Source organism: Hypanus sabinus, chromosome 21 (genome assembly GCF_030144855.1).
Source record: "Hypanus sabinus isolate sHypSab1 chromosome 21, sHypSab1.hap1, whole genome shotgun sequence".
Taxonomy (NCBI): Eukaryota; Metazoa; Chordata; class Chondrichthyes; order Myliobatiformes; family Dasyatidae; genus Hypanus; species Hypanus sabinus.
Genome location: NC_082726.1, coordinates 7,524,562 through 7,542,031, shown reverse-complemented (window position 1 = coordinate 7,542,031; position 17,470 = coordinate 7,524,562). Strand labels below are relative to the sequence as shown.

At 49.6% G+C, this 17,470-nt stretch overlaps 1 protein-coding gene across 1 annotated transcript in view; it reads right to left on the bottom strand.

Moving 5' to 3' along the window:
* Positions 1-17,470, bottom strand: part of iqgap1 (IQ motif containing GTPase activating protein 1) — a 110,608-nt gene that overhangs the window by 46,176 nt on the left and 46,962 nt on the right. The window contains exons 4-9 of the mRNA XM_059945901.1: positions 16,755-16,832; positions 15,991-16,067; positions 10,570-10,637; positions 9,327-9,440; positions 8,041-8,219; positions 7,138-7,228 (exon numbers count right to left, since the gene is read on the bottom strand). Coding sequence (XP_059801884.1) covers positions 7,138-7,228; positions 8,041-8,219; positions 9,327-9,440; positions 10,570-10,637; positions 15,991-16,067; positions 16,755-16,832 — 607 coding nt within the window. The remainder of the gene's footprint in view (positions 1-7,137; positions 7,229-8,040; positions 8,220-9,326; positions 9,441-10,569; positions 10,638-15,990; positions 16,068-16,754; positions 16,833-17,470) is intronic.

Here is a 17,470-nt window from a genome sequence, read left to right as displayed (position 1 = left end):
AATGAAGGTTTGGAGGACACAATTATTGACAGCATTATGTGAAGGCACACCATAATTTATCATAGGTACCTGCACTGATTTTGTTAATTTACAGTCAATCATGGCAACGCACACTGGACGATAGTGAAGTTGTAGGGAAGGTAGAAAAGATGGAGTGAGTGGCCTGTTTCTTGTATTCTGTTGTGGACTTGTATGGCACAGAAACAGGCCCTTTGGCCCATCTAGTCCATACGGACCACGGCATTTTCCCCAGTAGCCCAAGTTGCTTGTGTTCGGTCTGTAACCCATACTGTGTCATTAATTATTGGGAACCAATATAGTCTTAAAGTTCTGTAGTAGGTAGTGTTCTAATTTGTTCTGTATTTCATTGAAATACATAATTTGTTACTCAGTGTACGGTAATTGTCTTTTTTATACTATTAACTATTTCCACGGAACTTTGGCTAATTGGGACAGCTGTTTAATTGGGCCAAAACCTACTGGACCTAATGTGTCCCAATTAACCAGATTCCAAGGAGTATGAAAAAACTGGCTCAGGAGGGAGCAGCTGGGGAAGATCTTCATCCTCTGCAGAGAGAGACAGCTCATCTACTTGCCAGACAATTGAAAGATGAACTGGCCAGTGAACAGGGGGTCTGCCTGCCTCACTCAGGCTTGTGTGCATACAGCTCCATTCCAACTGACCCTCTGTCCGTGACCGAGCCATACTGACTATCCGAGCAGAGCGGGTTAAAGGAGAATTTCAACAAAGAATTGGGAAGAGCATCGGAAGGAGGCCGGAAGGCAGGGATTAAACATGGCCAGCAGAAAAGGATTAAAGGATTAAACAGCAAAACGGTCATTGCCTTTTCCCTAGGGTTGGGGAATCCAAAGCTCAGGGGACAGAAAAGGGAAGAGATTTAAAAGAGGGCAGTGGACAGTGAATACCTGAACTGAGCTGCCAGAGGAAGTGGTTGAGGCAGGTACAACCACTACATTGAAGAAGCATTTGGATAGGTACATGGAGAGGAGGGGCCTGAAGGGTTACAGACCGAACACAAGCAACTTGGGCTACTGGGGAAAATGCCATGGTCAGTATGGACTAGACGGGCCAAAGGGCCTGTTTCTGTGCCATACAAGTCCACAACAGAATACAAGAAACAGGCCACTCAGTCCATCTTTTCTACCTTCCCTACAACCTCACTGTTGTCCAAAATATCCCAGCACAAACACAATGTAGAACCTGACCTTTCACCCTTGCTGAAAAATGCCATGATCCAACGCGGATTCAGCCGGGGTGCGCATGGCCAGATGAAGGAACAGGCATCGTCCAACCCAGACCTCTCAGAGAAACAAGAGTGGCCAGAACTTTGTGAAAAGATTGATCCTGTTCAATTTGAAAGCCGGGTTTTCAATCGAAGGAAAGGAAACACTGAAGGGTTTGGGAAGCTAGTTTGCTGGGGCTGATTGGGAAACTAGAGTGAAGAATGTGTTAATCACAGGCAGCAGTAAGTGTTAAAAACAATCGCAAGAATTGCAAAAAATGCACATCCCCTTACACAACAGGAAGTGAGGTCCAACCACAGGCTACAGGAGAAGAAGATGGTGTCTAATCAAAAGAAAAACTGAGAAGGTAGTGAGAAAATTCAGCAAGTCATGTGACAGCGAAGGATGAACTAAGAAAGAGAAAAATACAGTGAGCAAGAAACACACTGTGAAAGACACGTGACCCCTGTCGACAAAGGCCAAAGAGTTTATAATGCAGAATAAATGACTGAGGAAGTTTCAACTGGCAAGGTGGAAGAACAGAAGCTCTTGGAATCACTCTAAGTTTATAGGATGGTTCAGAAGGCGTATGGTGTGTTGGAACTTCATAATTCGGGTGACTGAATTCAAGAGCCATTAGGTAACGTTGCAGCTCTATAAAACTAAGGTTAAACCACACTTGGAATATAGTGTTCAGTTTTGCTCACCTCTCAATCGGGAGGACATGGAAGCTTTGGAGAGGGTGCAGAGGAGACTACCAGGATGCTGCCTGGATCAGACAGCATGTCTAACTAGAGGAGGTTGAGCGAGCTAGAGCTTTTCTTTTTGGGATGAAGGAGGATGAGAGATGATTTGATAGAGATGTACAAAATGATAAGAGGCATCGATCAAGTGGACAGCCACAGACTTTTTCCCAGAGCCGGAAAGTCTAACACAAGAGGGCATAATTTTAAGGCGATCGGTTTAAAGTATTGGGGGGGGGGGGGGGGGGAGGGGGTGTCGGAGGTGAGTTCTTCACACAGAGTGGTGGGTGTGTGAAATGTACAGCTGGGGTGGCAGTAGAGGCAAATACATTAGGGGCCTTCAAAAAGAACCTTAAGATAGGCACATGGATAATGGAAAACTTGAGGGCTGTGTAGGATGGAAGGGATCGATTGATCCTAGACTATGTTGAAAGGTTAGCGCGTCAAGGGGCGAAGGGCCTGCACTATGCTGTAATAGTGTTCTATGTTCAAAGTAAACACATTCTTTGCCTCTTTATGGAACAAGATACAAAAACGTTGCTGAACAAGCTTTGACACAAAGGAGGTGATGATATGATATCAGACTGGGTTAGCAGACAGAAAGCACAGAGTCCGGGGTCTCAACTGTTCACAATCTACATCAACAGTTTGACCAGTGCAACCAAAAGGACACGCGTGGATGTCAGGCTGTCCCAGCCAGTGGATCTCGGGATCGGAAGGTTGTTAAATGTCTAGAGTTCTCTCTCTCCCAGGGAGACTGGAGGTGGAGCACAGCAGGAATGTTAACAAGGGAGTTGAAGGGCTTCGGGGAGAGACAGGTTATTGGTATTGGGGCCAAGGCTGGGTCAGCCCTGATCTCACTGCATTGGAAGCTGACCCAATCTTGCCCTTGTCCGTAAGAAGCCTAGGACCAGGGGTCAGGGCTGGCTCAGTGATGGTAATTGCAGGAATCTCTCCCTACACCCCACAGAGCTGTGAACACCCGATCTCTGAGATCACCTGATCTCTGGATCGTCGAGGAACCGGGGACGGGTCCACATTGCCAGCAGATGTCAGCTCGACTGCAACTTTTAGGAGAAGCTTGGAAGCACATGGATGGGAGGGGGTGGTTGGTGGACTGTGGTCTAGGAGAGAGTTGGCAGACGAGATAGGCTGTCGGGCCTGTTTAAGTGCTGCAGTACTCTACAGCTTAAAATGCCAGAAGGCGTTTCAGAGGTGGGAGTCACAGGCGACAGTGAGAGTTATACAACGGTGAGTAAGGGCTGGGGTCACTGATGGGACCTTAGCTGTAGGTAGGAGTTACAGAGGGGTAGAATACAGGACAATGAGGGGTTACAGAAGGGCAGAGTACAGGACAATGAGGGATAACGGAGGGGCTGAGTACAGGATGATGAGGGGTTATGGAGGGGGTGAGTACAGGACGATGAAGGGTTACAGAGGGGCAGAGTACAGCAGAATGTTACAGAGGGGTAGAGTACTGGACGATGAGGGGTTATGGAGGGGGTGAGTACTGGACGATGAGGGGTTGCAGAGGGGCAGAGTACAGGACAATGAGGGATAATGGAGGGGCTGAGTACAGGATGATGAGGGGTTATGGAGGGGCTGAGTACAGGATGATGAGAGGTTACGGAGGGGCCGAGTCCAGGATGATGAGAGGTTACGGAGGGGCCGAGTCCAGGATGATGAGAGGTTACGGAGGGGCCGAGTCCAGGATGATGAGAGGTTACGGAGGGGCCGAGTCCAGGATGATGAGAGGTTATGGAGGGGCTGAGTACAGGACGATGAGGGGTTATGGAGGGGTTGAGTACAGGACGATGAGGGGTTACGGAGGGGCCGAGTACAGGACGATGAGAGGTTACGGAGGGGCCGAGTACAGGAAGATGAGAGGTTACGGAGGGGCCGAGTACAGGAAGATGAGAGGTTACGGAGGGGCCGAGTACAGGACGATGAGAGGTTACGGAGGGGCCGAGTACAGGACGATGAGAGGTTACGGAGGGGCCGAGTACAGGAAGATGAGAGGTTACGGAGGGGCTGAGTACAGGACGATGAGGGGTTACGGAGGGGCTGAGTACAGGATGATGAGGGGTTACAGAGGGGCTGAGTACAGGATGATGAGGGGTTACAGAGGGGCTGAGTACAGGACGATGAGGGGTTACGGAGGGGCTGAGTACAGGATGATGAGGGGTTACGGAGGGGCTGAGTAAAGGAGAATGAGGGATAACGGAGGGGCTGAGTACAGGACGATGAGGGGTTACAGTGGGGCAGAGTAAAGGAGAATGAGGGATAACGGAGGGGCTGAGTACAGGACGATGAGGGGTTACAGAGGGGCTGAGTACAGGATGATGAGGGGTTACAGAGGGGCTGAGTACAGGATGATGAGGGGTTACAGAGGGGCTGAGTACAGGATGATGAGGGGTTACGGAGGGGCTGAGTACAGGATGATGAGAGGTTACGGAGGGGCTGAGTACAGGAAGATGAGAGGTTACGGAGGGGTTGAGTACAGGATGATGAGGGGTTACGGAGGGGCTGAGTACAGGATGATGAGGGGTTACGGAGGGGCAGAGTAAAGGAGAATGGGATAACGGAGGGGCTGAGTACAGGATGATGAGGGGTTACAGAGGGGCTGAGTACAGATGATGAGGGGTTACGGAGGGGCTGAGTACAGGATGATGAGGGGTTACGGAGGGGCTGAGTAAAGGAGAATGAGGGATAACGGAGGGGCTGAGTACAGGACGATGAGGGGTTACAGTGGGGCAGAGTAAAGGAGAATGAGGGATAACGGAGGGGCTCAGTACAGGACAATGAGGGATAACGGAGGGGCTGAGTATAGGACGATGAGGGGTTACAGAGGGGCTGAGTACAGGATGATGAGGGGTTACGGAGGGGCTGAGTAAAGGAGAATGAGGGATAACGGAGGGGCTGAGTATAGGACGATGAGGGGTTACAGAGGGGCTGAGTACAGGATGATGAGGGGTTACGGAGGGGCTGAGTAAAGGAGAATGAGGGATAATGGAGGGGCTGAGTACAGGACGATGAGGGGTTACAGTGGGGCAGAGTAAAGGAGAATGAGGGATAACGGAGGGGCTGAGTATAGGACGATGAGGGGTTACAGAGGGGCTGAGTACAGGATGATGAGGGGTTACGGAGGGGCTGAGTACAGGATGATGAGGGGTTACGGAGGGGCTGAGTACAGGATGATGAGGGGTTACGGAGGGGCCGAGTACAGGATGATGAGGGGTTACAGAGGGGCTGAGTACAGGATGATGAGGGCTTACAGTGGGGCAGAGTAAAGGAGAATGAGGGATAACGGAGGGGCTCAGTACAGGACAATGAGGGATAACGGAGGGGCTGAGTACAGGACGATGAGGGGTTACGGAGGGGTTGAGTACAGGACGATGAGGGGTTACGGAGGGGTTGAGTACAGGACGATGAGGGGTTACGGAGGGGTTGAGTACAGGATGCTGAGGGGTTACAGAGGGGCAAATACAGAAAGATAGGGAGTGAGCCGCGACCTTGTTCGACGGCGGGGTAGAGTCAAACGGCCGCCCAATCCCGATGTGACTGGATGATGAACGAGGAGGCTGAGATTGCTGTTCCCTCTTTGAGCCACCCGCAGGCTAACTCACTGCCGCCCGCCACACAGTTGCCACAACAGCCAAGTGTTTACACTGATGCACAGGGACTCAACCAGGCCCTGAGTAAGGAGTGGCAGCTTCCAGCCATCACACTGCCACCCTCAAGGTCAAAGGTGCAAAGTACACACAGTCAGTGGAGCTGGAGAGGAGGGAGGAGGTCTGGTGGCATGGACAGTGGACAATGGGTGTTGAGCGAGAGTCAGTCTCTGCTAATTAGTAATCGGTTTATTACTGTCACTTGTAACAAAATGGAGTGAAATATTTTTGTTCAATATACATGCAGATCAGAATCAGGTTTATTATCACCGGCATGTGACGTGAAATTTGTTAACTTAGCAGCAGCACTTCAATGCAATACATGATCTAGCAAAGACAGAGAGAGAAAAATAATAATGATAAATAAAATAAAACATAATAAACAAGTAATTCAATTACATATGTTGAATCGATTTTTAAAAATGTGCAAAAGCAGAAATACTGTATATTTAAAAAAGTGAGGTAGTGTCCAAAGCTTCAATGTCCATTTAGGGATCGGATGGCAGAGGGGGAGAAGCTGTTCCTGAATCGCTGAGTGTGTGCCTTCAGGCTTCTGTATCTCCTACCCGATGGTAACAGTGAGAAAAGGGCATGTCCTGTGTGCTGGAGGTCCTTAATAATAGATCACATCATATCCAAATACGATGCAGTAGTAAAGAGAATTCTGAATACAGAATACAAAGCAGGGTTACAGAGAAAGTGCAGTATGTAGGTGAACAATCAAATGCCAGGGCCACAGCGAGGTGGACTGCAAGATCAAGATTTCACCTTTTTAGCACATGAGAGCATTGAAGAGTCTGATAATAGAGGATAAACACTGTCCTTGAGCTGCTGGTATGTACTTTCTGGCTTTTATATCTTCTGCTCGAACATGAACCCAGGGCATATCCTGTTCTTGTTGCACCACCAAGGGGGTACAGGAGCCTGAAGAATCACACTCAACATTTCAGGAACAGCTTCTTCCCCTCTATCAGATTTCTGAACAGACTACTTTGATCAGTTTTTCTTTGTCCACTACTTAATTTATTAACTTAAAAATTGTAATTTATGGCTTAAAATATGTGTTGCAATGTACTGATGTTGCAAAACAACAAATTTCACAACATTTGCCAGTGATACAAGACCTGACCGATTCTCTCAACCATTAATACAGATGGACATGGACTCCACCCCATGATCTAAAGTCAATGACCAGCTCCTTCGCCTTGCTAACATGGAGGGGGTGGTGTGGTGGTCCAGGGTGTGATCCTTCTCAGAGGCACAGGTCAAAGAGTGCACACTGCTCCTCTGTCTCTGCCAAACGATGGTTCGATGGGACATCATCCCAGACTGTTTGGCTGTGAATGTATTCCAGCCAGCTCCTCTCACAGACCCCCATTAACCAACCAGGCTTGTTGCCTCAGCCCATTCCTCTCTACGGGGAAGGAGCTGGGTTCTACCCAGGAACAGGCAAGGGTGACAACGTCCCTCCAACTTACGGTTGACTTTGTTGACGTTGCCTTGGATCTCAGCCTGAGTCAGGAGTACCTCGTAAACATCTCGCTCACTGTCTGGGCTCCCTGGAACCTCCTGCAAAGTACAACACAGCTGATGTTTCCCTTTTCCAATTTCCACGTCTCTCTCTCCCGGCTCTCGGGCCCCAGCACCCCTTGGCCCCAGGCTGCTGAAGACCAAGCATGGGACAATGTGGGCTGGAGCTCAGAGCTCCTTCTGCATCCACATTACAGAGAAAGGAAGCAGCATGCACACCACATACCCATTTTCTCTCTCTCTTAAAACACACACAGTCCGCCTTCCCTCTCACTCACATGTATACACCTGCACTATTTCCCTTTTCCTTAGCACATTCCAGAGCAAGGCAGCAGTGTGCAAACCACTTTCTCTCTCTCTCTCCCCCCTCACACAGTCCTGCACATTCCACAATTTCTCCCCTCTTTTACACACACTATGTCTCCTCTCTTTCTCTCTGACACACACACCATATCTCCATTTCAGGCTGAGACTGGGGGGTCCTTATAAAGTGTCTTGGCCTGAAACATTAACTGTTTATTCCCCTCTATAGATGCCGCCTGACCTGCTGAGTTCCTTCAGCATTTTGTACATGTTGCTCCAGATTTCCAGTATCCCTTGTGTCTTCCACGATCTCCCTTCTCTATCGCACACACACAGATGCAGACAAGCACACACATACACTTGCACAGATATACACACGTGCACATAGATACACCAGACACACACACACACACACACAAAGACACACGCACAGCACTTGGAAAACCCCACCTACTGAACCCATCTCACTGCTCAGTGCCAGAGTCCTGCACACAGTCGGGGTTACAGTGCTACCCCCGGTACCACCCCGCGCTCATGCAGATGCCCACCTTGTTTCTAGCATTGGCTGCCTTCTCGTGCTTGGCACAGCTCAGGGTGGCCTGGTACTGCTCACTCTGACTCTCATCGAGGTTCAGCAGCAGGGCGTTAGGGTTCTTCATTGCTGTCAGGGTCTCTGCCGCAACCCCACGGTCTACGGCGTCGTTGATGGCGATGACAGCAGCATGCACTGTGGGAGGAGTGAGGGGAACGAAAGCCAGGTCAGCCGGAAGGAACCGGAACCACCCCCGGTACAGCAACTCTTCATTCAGAACCCTCACCCTTTGATTTACCTCCTGTAACCCTCTGTCACCCGGACTCCCTTTGTGAGGCTGACCCTTCCACCCACCCCTGTAATCACCTGCAACACTTAACCGAGCCCCCTGTGACACCCACCTCTGAAAACCCTCCGGTACTTACACCACCCTGGAACCCTTCCTACATCTACTCCCCCTTCTGTAACTGCCCCTCCCATAGTTACACCACACCGTCACCCCCACAAGCCCCTACACCCATTCTTTGTAATGCTCTTCCCAACTTACAACCCCACTCTACAAACACGTCCCACACCCCTTCCTTTGTTGTACCCCTACACCAGCCCCTCTGTAACCCACTCCCATACCTACACCCTCCCTGTGTAACCCTCGCTCACCCTGGCACTTCGCTACCTCAGTTACCCTGACAGGCACAAGACGCATTTCTACGCCCCATAACCTGCTTCTGCTTCTGTGACGACGGCTGCCATCTCCATCGCTGGAAGGTGCAGAGTTCCAAACCCTCCACAATGCCTGGGTCACCAGCACCCCCTCATCTCCTCATGAGGCTCACTTCAGTCAGCCCTCTCTGCACATCTACTCCTCCCCCTCACTCCAATCCTCACAATTCCCAAACCTTTACTCTCCTCTGTCACCCCCTCCCGGCCCCTCCCTCAGGCCCTCCCTCAAACCCCTCTCCCCACCCTGATGCCCCGATACAAGCTGCCTTCTCTCTCAGTATGATGCAGGATTTTGATGCGAAACCTTGCAATCACTTCATCCCTCCCCCACAGACGCCGCTCAACCCACTGTCCCTCCAGCGGGTCGGATATCCAGACTGTGATTCTCCCCCTACCGGGGTGTAGGTGGAAGGGAAGACAGCTGTGATCGTGCACAGCCTTTCCTGGGGACAGTGCATTCGTCACAGTGTAATACCACGTGGACACAGGACCTTCTGCCCAGCTCATCTGTGCTGTCAAAGCTAGTGGGGCTCTCAGAGAGCATGCTGGGATTGGAGGGGCTACGTTGCCGACGTCACTTACGGGCAGCCTCATCCACCGAGAGCTCGTTGGCAAGAATGCCGCCAATCTTGCTGAAGGCAGGCATCTGGATCCCATACTTCTCCAGCTCACGCTTCATGTTGTTGATCTCCTCCTCTGCAACAGACGCGGGGGGGGGGGGGGGGGGGAAAGAGGTGTTAGGAAGGCTTCCTCTCGCAGGGACCCCTGCGCCATCTGCCCTCCCCGCCCTGTTGTCTGATACCACAAAGGGCCCTGCGTTCACCCAGTCCCACCTCACAGCAGGAAAATCCCACCCTTCACCGATGACGGAGAACAGCCCCACACACCAGGAGAACCAGTACTTTATACTCTCTGCACATTGTAACCCACCCACACTCCTGTCCAAAGTCCCCTGCCCACATTCATTCCAAACACTTCAACACCGGTACCACTGTCCTGCTGGTTTGGATCCATTCCTGTCTTCTGGCAGTTCACTGAAGTTCATCAGGAGCTCAGGAATGGCTGGGTCATAGGACTTTAAGACACAGGAGCAGAATTAGGCCATTTAGCCCATCTAGTCTGCTCTGCCATTCAATCATGGCTGATTTATTTCCCCGCTAAACCCCATGCTCCTGCCTTCTCCCCATAACCTTTGACAGGCTTACTAATCAAGAACCTCTCAACCTCTGCTTTAAATATATCCAATGATTTGGGCTCTGCAGCCATTTGTGGCAACAAATTCCACAGATCCACCACCCTCTAGCTAAAGAAATTCCTCCACATCTCAGTTCTAAAGGGATTTCCTTATATTCAGAGGCTGTGCCCTCTGGTCCTAGAGTCTCCCGGTGTAGGAAACATCCTCTGGACATTCAGTCTCTAGCTCTTTCAATATTTCATTGGCTACAATGAGATCCCCCCAATTGTTCTAAACTCCAGCGAGTACAGGCCCTGAACCAACATGGCCCCGTGTTAACCCTTTCACTCTCAGGATAATTTTTGCAAAGCTCCTCTGGACCCTCTCCAATGCCAGCACATCTTAAATAGGTGAGAGTACTGAAGGGTTATTCTCATCACAGGGCAGATGCCCCCCTTCAGTCATGGGGTCTTTTACCTGTGAGGACAAATGCTCTTAGTGTACCATACTCCTCTTGTGTGTCCTCTGTGCGCATTCTAAGTGCACGCCCCAGGGACTGTGTAATTTAAGTGCCGACATGCTGTCAGTACGTAGGACATACGGAAGATGCCACACTGTCCTTTGACCATCTGCCACAACGTTTGCCCTCACCTGTGAAAGCAACTTTGCCGTAAAGGTCCTGAATTTGTGGAGCCAAGCCCAGTTTGAAAAGATACAGACTGTAATGAAAACAAGAGAAAAATCAAAACTGTAGCACTTGCCCCATCCCACACAGTTCCTCCCGAGAGGTCCCTTTCAATACACTGACACGTGTAGACACTGTTTTGATGCAGGAGTTTGAGAGTCGGGGCCAGGGACCAAAGGTGGCCTGTCCTGTGGGTGGATAGGTGGCAGAAAAGAGGCTTCGTTTTGTTTCGTTTTATTGTCGTGGTTGCTCAGCTGAACACTGTGGACATGCTATGTTGGTGTGGGGTTGTGTGGCGTCACACGGAGGGCTGCCCCCAGCTCATCCTCTGACCGTGTTGTCTGTTAACACAAACGACACTTTTCACTGTACTTGTGATAAATAAATGAATTGGGATCGGAAATATAAACAGCCTTTCTTTGAACAGAAAGATCCCACAAATGCTGTAAGCAGAATGGTTCCCTTGTTCTTACAGATGGACTCATGGCCTGACATTTGCCCTCAGTGTGACTGGGCAGCACGATGGAGTAGTGATCAGTGCAATGCTTTAGAGGTTGGGGTTCAGTTCCTGTCTCTGTTTGGATGACCATGTGGCCATGTGGATTTCCTCTGGATCCCCAGGTAATGAGTCACGGACATGCCACTTTGGCACCGGATGCATAACAATACTTGCAGGCTGCCCAGCTGATCTGATTTGACGCAAACAACGCATTTCACTGTATGTGATAAATAAAGCTCATCTTTTATCTCTTTCTCTCACCTTACTGTCTGCCTGCACTGCACGTCCTCTGTATCTGTGACACTTGATTCTACATTCTCTTATTGCTTCACCTTGTGCTAGCTCAAAGTATTGGATTCAGTTCTGGTCACCTTATAAAAGGAAGGATGTGAAAGCTTTAGAGAGAATGCAGAGGAGATTCACCAGGGTGCTGCCTGGATTAGACAGCATGTCTTATGAGGATCGGCTGAGTGAGCTGGAGCTTTTCTCTCAAGTGAAGGAGGAAGAGGCGACTTGACGATATGACAGAAGGCATAGACAGACAGCCAGAGACTTTTCCTCAGGACAGAAGTACAAGAGGGCACAATGTCAGGGATAGATTTTTCACACAGAGAATGGCAGAATGTGCTGCCAGGGGTGGTGGTGGAGACAGAGACAGTACCATGTAAAAGTCTTAGGCACATATATATATAGCTAGGGTGCCTAAACTTTTGCACAGTCCTGAAGTAATTTTATGTATTGCACTGTACTGCTGCTGCTAAAAAAACACATTTCATGACGTACGTGTGTGATGATACACCTGATTCAGATATAGCTTTTTATTGTGATCCTGAAATAGGTTTCTTCCCCTGAGAGGGGGAATGGGGCTGGGAGAGGGCAATCATGGTTGGGAAGAGGGGAAAAGGAGAGACTAGTACCAGAGAGACATTCAGTACACCAATTGTTTGGAATCAAATGACCTCGCCCGGTGTATGCACCTGCTCCAAACTCCTCCCCCCCCCACCATGCCCCTAACACTCTCTCTGCCACCTGTCCCACACCTCTTCCGTGGCATTCCACCCTCGCCATTCCCAACATCCTTAGCTCCTGCCACATTTACAAACTCGCTCTCTGCTCCATGTTGACAAACTTGGTGCTGTGCAAACGTCAAGCTATAAACATGTGCCTCAGACTTTTGCACAATACTCTACATCCGGGACATTCAAGAGACTCTTAGATGGACACATGGATTAAAGAAAATGGGGGCTACGTGGAAGGGAAGCATTAGATTGATCTCAAGTAGTCGGTTCAACATTATGAGCCTAAGAGCCTGCAAGGTACTATACAGTTCCCTGCTCTATATGCTCTTTGACCTTTCCCCTCTCACCTTATTGCTCATCTGCACAGCACTTTCTCTGTTGCTATTCCACTTTATTCTGCATTGTGCTGTACCTCAATGCACTGTGTAAAGACCAGATCTGTACGGACAGCACACGAGACAAGCTCTTCACATTATGTTGGTATACGTAACAACAATAAACCAATTCCAGTTCCAGCTCCCTGACCAGGCTTTAGTCTACTGCCAGCCTCTGCTCTGAGCAGTCTTTGTACAGACGCATTGTTCTGGTGCCCAGGGCAACCTGCTGGCCATTGGGAACTGGGTCAGAGATCACCTGGGAGTGGCTGAGCGGCAACAAGGGGCAACGGTCGAAGGGAGTGACCCCCCCCCCCCCCCCCCCCCGTGTGAGACGCTAACAGTCACTAGATCATCGGCCTGGCATTTCCTGCAGGGAATGAGCTGTCTCCAGCTGCCAGCAGCAGCAGAGGGGAAACAGCAGGCCTCATGACAGGAAGCCGCTGGCTCGCACAGTACACACTGTTGGCTTTGTCCACCAAGCCTCTATTTTGGCAGCCCCACAGCCCAGGCACTCCCTGTCCAGATCACAAGAGTCTGCCGAGGGTCGCAGACTCAGCCAACTCCACCACAGGCACAGGCCTCCTCACATCCTCAGACAGCAGCATACATCACTTTGACCCTCACCACCCAGGACAAGCCCTCTTCTCAGTACTACCATCAGAGAGGAGGTACAGGAGCCGGAAGATACACACTCAATATTTTAGAAACAGCTTCTTCCCCTCTGCCATCAGATTTCTGAATGGTCCATGAACACTACCTCACTGTATGACTTTTTCCACTATTTACTTATGGTATTTATTTTTTTACTGTAATGTGAATTGGAGCTTCCAATACACAGGATCGCAAAGAGTTGTAGATTCAGGCCCCTCTATCACAGGCAAAACCCTCTCCAGCATCGAGAGCATCATCCAAAGGTGGTGCCTCAGGGTGGTTTCTGAATGGTCCACGAACACTACCTCTATATTTTTGCTGACGTACATTTGTAATTTACGTTCATTATTGTGTCTTTGTCTTCTCCTGCTGCTGCAAAATGACAAATTTCTCATCAGCTATGTCAGAGTCTGATTGTGGTCCTCCGGTCTGACGGAACTCCTTTGGCTGGAAGATTAGAGCTTCATCTTTCCCTGAATGTTCTGGGCTTCCCCCTGCTGAGCGCAGCAAGATTCCACCCAGACCACTTCCTTCTCTCCTGGCTCTGGGCTGAATCAAAAGTGTGTGCACGAGTTCCCAGTGGCCCCAGAACATCAGGGTGGAGAGGACTGCGTCGCTGGCTGAACCTGTGCAACTTCGTCTGTTTGGCTTACTGACCACTGCTGGCAGCTTGGATCTGAGGAGCTGCCATGACTGTACCTTAACACCCTGAGCTTGTGGACTGGGTCAAAATTAATCTCAGCCCCACCTCCCTTGCTCCTTGGTATCAAAACAAACCCATTGATCCTCAACCCAAGAGATTCTACAGATGCTGGAAATTCAGAACAGATACAAAATGCTGGAGGAACGCAGCAGGCAACATCCATGGAGAGGAATAAACAGTCGTCATTTTGGACAGAGACCCTTCTTCAGGACTAGAAAGGAAGGGGGAATGAGCCAGAATAAGAAAGAGCAAGGAGGACAAGCTGGTGGGTGACAGGTGAAACCAAGTGAGGAGGAAGATAGGTAGGTGGGTGGGGTGAAGTAAGAAGCTGGGAGGTGATAGGTGGAAGAGGTAAAGTGTAAAAGAAGAAATTTGGTAAGAGAAGAGAGTGGACCATGGGTGAATGGGAAGGAGGAGAGGAGAATAGAAGGGGCGAGAGGATTCTTATACTGGTTTCTTCCCCCTTCCTTTCCAGTCTGAAGAAGCGCTTCTGCCCGAAATGTTGACTGTTTATTACTCTCCATGTATTCTGTCTGAACCGCTGAGCCCTGGTTAGAGTGATACCAGCACGGATACAGGCCCTTCAGCCTAACGGGGACAAATATTGGCCCTGGTTAGAGCGATATGGCACAAACACAGGCCTTCAGTCCACACAGCTAGTCCCAATTTCTTGCATTTGATCTAAATCCCTCCAAGAGCGACCACTCCAGACAGCCATCCAACTGCTTCATCCCCAGCCAGCTTGTTCTCCTTCCCCACCCCTCACCTTATTCTGGCTTCTGCCCTTTTCCTTTCCAGTCCTGATGAAGGGTCTCTGCCTGAAACATCGACTATTTATTCCTGTCCATAGATGCTGCTTGAACATTCGCGGAATCTCCTGTATTTTTAAATATCCCACCTCAACAACATGCTCTGGCACCTCTACCAGGAAGAGCTGCCCTCAAGTTCCATTCAGACCTATCCCCTCTTGCACCCACCCCCCAGCTTTGGACTCCTCCTACAGTGGGGAAAAGCCTGCTCCCTATCCATTTTACCTGTTTCACTGGAGAGACGTCTATGCTGAGGCCCAGAGCTGTAGTGTTGGAACTGACTGATTGCAGCTGACAATTTGTAAAGTCTGTGCTCCTCTGGTTCACCTTGACCCTTTGTCACCTTGTCCATCAGATGGTGCACTGCCCCCCATTTACCTGAAAATGGCGTGCGCAGTACTGTGCAAAGATCTTAGGAGTGCCAGGGATAGCCACATCCAGCCCTGAAACACCAGGCAAGGTCATTTGATTCCAAAAGTTGGACTTATTGATGACTGTGGAATGTCTCTCTGGTGCATCCTTCCCCTTCCTTTTCCCCTGTCCCCAATAGTGATTCCTCTCTCCCTGCCCCCCTTCCCACTCTCAGTTCACAATAGGGACCCATATCAGAATTACTCACGTCATTTTTTTTTAGTACAGTGTAATACATAGAATTACTACAGTACTGTGCAAAAGTGTTAGGTCCCCTAGTGATGCCTGAGCTTTTGCACAGCACTGTGCACAGACACACATAAACCAGAGATCTGAGGCCAGCTTGACATCAATGAACAAGATTGAGCTTGTCAACTGCCATCGTTGAATCTTTACTTGAGTAAGGCCAGAGGTATACCTCCCCTCCTTACCCAAGTAAATACCTGAATCTTGCAAATGATGGCAGAGCCCAACCTGACCATGTTGTCTTCAATTCTCTGACGTTCAGGCACAGCCTCCCTCCTTACCCAAGTAAACATTTAAAGGTTTTATGATTTAAAGCTGAGCGTTATTGGTGAAATGCTCTTTTTGCATCAATGACCAACACAGTCTGAGGATATGCCGGGAGCAGCCTGCAAGTGTTGCTATGCTTCCAGTGCCAACGTGGCATCCCCACAACTCACTATCCTTAACTGTATGTCTTTGGGATGTGGGAGGAAACCAGAGCACCAGGAGGAAACCCACATGGTCATGGTGGGGGTCGTACAAACTCCTTAAAGACAGCAACAGGAATTGAACCCCGATTAGTGGTCACTGGTGCTGTGAAGCGCTATGCTACCATGCCGCTCACTCACTCGAAAGTGTCGTCCCACACAACCGAAAGGGAACAGCAGCAGAGAATGCCACAGACGGCCATACCTGAGGGCGTGGATACAGTAGATGCACCGAGGCATGTTCTTCCTGTCGTAGACGTCTGTTGTCTCAGGGTAAAAAATCTACAACAAATGAAACAGATAATTGTCAATGAAATACTCATCCAGACAAGTAGAAAGCTCAGCCAGAGTTACTGCTGGAAAACAATCACACGTCCTGTTTGAGGAACAGGCTGGCTCACTTTATGCTGCTGAACTCTGACTTTTTAATCACTCGGTGGAGTGTGCACATTGCTACGGCAGAACGCTGAGGCCTCTGATTTCTCTGCAATGCACCCAAGGCTTCTCAACAACCAGGAGAAGGGAAAGGGTGCCCGGAATTCCACACTGGACAACTCCATGGCTGGAATTTCCAGGCAGTCACACAGTGAGTCAGGAGATTCAAAGGCACAATCTAGCCATCAAGGAGGTGGTACAGGAGCCCGAAAACACACTCAACATTTTAGGAACAGTTCTTCCCCTCTACATCAGATCTCTGAATGGATACTACCCCACTATTTTGCTCTCTTTTTGCATTATTTATTTATATTTTTACATATTTCTTATTGTGTAGTTTTTGTCTTGCACTGTACTGCTGCCACAAAACAGCGAACTTGCCGAGATACGTCACCGATAATGAGGGTTGGGGCAGGGAGATTATTTACACATGGAGACGACCCATTGGGATCTTTTCCCAAGGATTTGTCACTGTTGACTCTCCCTTCCTGCTCCTTTCCTGAATGACGTGAGGGGAGCAGTGGGAATCCTCACCTTGGGCAGCCCAATTTTCGACATGGCGTTGAACCACTGAATGGTGTTGTCCGTGTGTCTAAAGTGCAGTCCGGTGGCCTGGTAAAGAAAAGACAGACATTCAGACTTGAAAGGATCTGCTTGTTCTGGAGAGCCAGAGCCCACAACAATCCACCGTCAAGAAGCAGCAGTCTGGGCACCTGATACTGGCCATTTGGCCCATCTGGCCTGACCGGCTCCTCATCACCTTTCTCCTTCCCCCGCCAGCACATTCGTTTCTGCCTTGTGTTTAACCAGTTCCCATGAACTCTATTCGCTGGACCGCTTAGCGTGAGAGTGTGCAAGTTCCACCTTCACAGAGTGAGACAACATGGAAAGAGATCCTTCGGCCCAACCCGTTCCTACTTACCACGGTGTCAAGCTGAGTTTTTTCCCATTCCCCCATGTTTAGCCCAAATCCCTCTAAACCAGGGGTTCCCAACCTGGGATCCATGGATCCCTTGCATAAAAAAGGTTGGGATCCCTGCTCTCAACCTTTCTGTCCACATACCTGTCCAAATGTTGTTATTGTACCTATCTCAACTATTTCTCTGACAGCTCGTTCTATAGACGCACCCCGTCTTTTAAATCTTTCCCTGTCATCATCCCTGGATATAAGAATGTTTTCCCTGGATATATCTGCTTTTCCTTGAATATAACACTTTTCATGGATATCGGGCTATGCACATTCAGCCTAT